Source organism: Liolophura sinensis, chromosome 6 (genome assembly GCF_032854445.1).
Source record: "Liolophura sinensis isolate JHLJ2023 chromosome 6, CUHK_Ljap_v2, whole genome shotgun sequence".
Taxonomy (NCBI): domain Eukaryota; kingdom Metazoa; phylum Mollusca; class Polyplacophora; order Chitonida; family Chitonidae; genus Liolophura; species Liolophura sinensis.
This window is the reverse complement of record NC_088300.1, coordinates 17,039,769-17,041,883: the sequence shown is the minus strand read 5'-3', so window position 1 is coordinate 17,041,883 and position 2,115 is coordinate 17,039,769. Positions and strand designations below refer to the sequence as shown.

The following is a 2,115-nucleotide window of genomic DNA, read 5'->3' as shown; positions in this document are numbered from 1 at the left end:
TGGCTGGATAAATTCACCATAAAATCAAAGTGGCATTTTACTTGGGTGAAAAAATTCTAAAAGAATAAATCGAATTAGTTTTCTGCAGTGGACAGACATGCAGTCATATTTGTTTGGGCTTTTCATCTGGTATTTTCTTCACGTTGCCTTAACATTTGTTGAAGATCACTTATCTACCACCATCATGGTGTGCACATCAGTATGTTACGCCTGGGAATAATATGGATGAATCTGTCTATCTTTAATTTATTTATTCATTTATTTGATTGGTGTTTTTCACCTTGCCGGTACAAGGGTACTCAAGAATATTTCACTTACACAACCATGGCCAACATTACGGTGGCAGGAACCCCTAGGTTCCTGCCACCCCTATGGCAACCCACGGCCATCCACTGGCAGGCCTTCCCATCTACGAACACCATGAAAACCAGCGGGATCTGGACTTGAGCTCACAGTTACCATGTTGATGGCATTTTTCCCAAGTTAATACATGCATGTGGGAAAGTTTGTGAACATCTGGCCAAAAGTCAGTGATTTACCTTGGGCACTCCAGTTTCCTCCACCCACAAAAGTGACTGCCATCCTGTAAATGGAAAACTGTTGAAGTGTGGCTTTAAACAACAATCAAGTAAATAAATTTAGCCTTCATAGCACAGTATATGGCTTAAACCAAAAATAACAAGCTTTTCACGGTTCACTCCCTTTACTGTGCACTCTTTAAAACTGAGGTAAATGTAGTATAGTCATTGCTATTCACCGGTGTGGAGGTGGTCTGATTCACACCGAGGATTGCCATCAAAGGCCATGGATCTCGCCACACGGCTGTTCACCATTCTGCAAAACCCGCAGTTGGTTGCCAGTTTTCAAAATTTTTGCGGGGTCGACAGTCAGGAGACAAAGACACGGGTCAGAACTCAGAAAAAAGACTTGTTGTCCACTCGTTCATCCAAAGTAGACGACCAGAACAATTGTGCACAATGCCAGCATCGCGAGTCCATTTATTTGGCGAACGGTTGTGAAAGTAATGGAAACACGGGTCAGTTAAGAGGAAATGGGAGGTTGGTCAGTGAAGGAAGCGTCATCGCCAAGAGGCACCCCGACGATAACCACAAACTAACGCCGTGCAAATGCGACCAGCCGCATGAAAACGGCGTACCAGTCACGAACGGGTCAGTGCCACTAGTTGAGAAAGTCGAGGAGATCGTAAACGGAGAGCTAACCGATGATGTCACCAATATACTCGAGCCAGAACATTGGACAAATTTTGAATATGACTACACTGTTAAGTACAATATTCTGTACTACGTTTTTAAGCTCGCCTCAGGTGTGGGAAATGAGACATTTTTCACTCTTTTCTTTCCTTATGTCATTTGGAACATGGATAGTTGCGTTGGAAGGCGGATGAGTATGGTGTGGTTTTATATAATGTACGTTGGACAGGCCATGAAAGATTTGATAAAGCTGCCACGCCCGGCATCCCCACCTGTTATACGATTGGAGAAGAGATACGAGTATGAGTATGGCATGCCTTCCACTCATGCCATGATTGGGTTGGCTTTCCCGTTTTCATTATTGACCATAATGTACTGGCGTTATCCAAATGAGGTGAGGAAATGGGCCATTTTGTGAATTGAATTTGTATACACCTTTTAGCTTTAAGTATTATTTACTTGCACATGCAACTTTGTGTAGACCTACAATGTTTGTTACAGGTTTGAATCACCATTCATCATGGCATAATAAGCCTAATCAGCATTTAAAGGGTCTTGGGAGTTTAACAGATTTAGCGGGGACATAGTCACAGGTTGCTGTGACGTTACGTTTGGTAAAAATTTTGTGTGGCCAAGAATGGCCCCAAACCATATTTGAAAACCTGATGTAATTGTCGTGGCAGCTAGTCACTGTGTTTGAGAAAAAAATTAAAAATGAAATACATCCCCACGGATATGAATTTGCAGATACTTATGTTACTTATCTTTTTGTCAACGTCAGTCGCTAGTTCCTAAGCTGTGTGAGCCCAGGATACTTGCTTATGTTCAAAGAGAGTGGCTGTACTGACAGCCTCAACACTTTGACATGCTGAAATTTGGCTGAGACCACTGCGGGTTTCGAACC

General features: G+C 42.6%; 1 protein-coding gene across 1 annotated transcript; it reads left to right on the top strand.

The window, feature by feature from the left end:
• Positions 1-774: 774 nt before the first annotated feature.
• LOC135469179 (sphingosine-1-phosphate phosphatase 1-like) lies at positions 775-1,786 on the top strand. The gene has a single exon (XM_064747719.1). The coding sequence runs from the start codon at positions 805-807 to the stop codon at positions 1,627-1,629; it is 825 nt and encodes a 274-aa protein (XP_064603789.1). The 5' UTR covers positions 775-804; the 3' UTR covers positions 1,630-1,786.
• Positions 1,787-2,115: the final 329 nt, after the last annotated feature.

Excerpts from the sequence above, each read along its gene's own strand:
- LOC135469179 (XM_064747719.1), top strand. The coding sequence starts at position 805 with ATGGATCTCGCCACACGGCTGTTCACCATTCTGCAAAACCCGCAGTTG.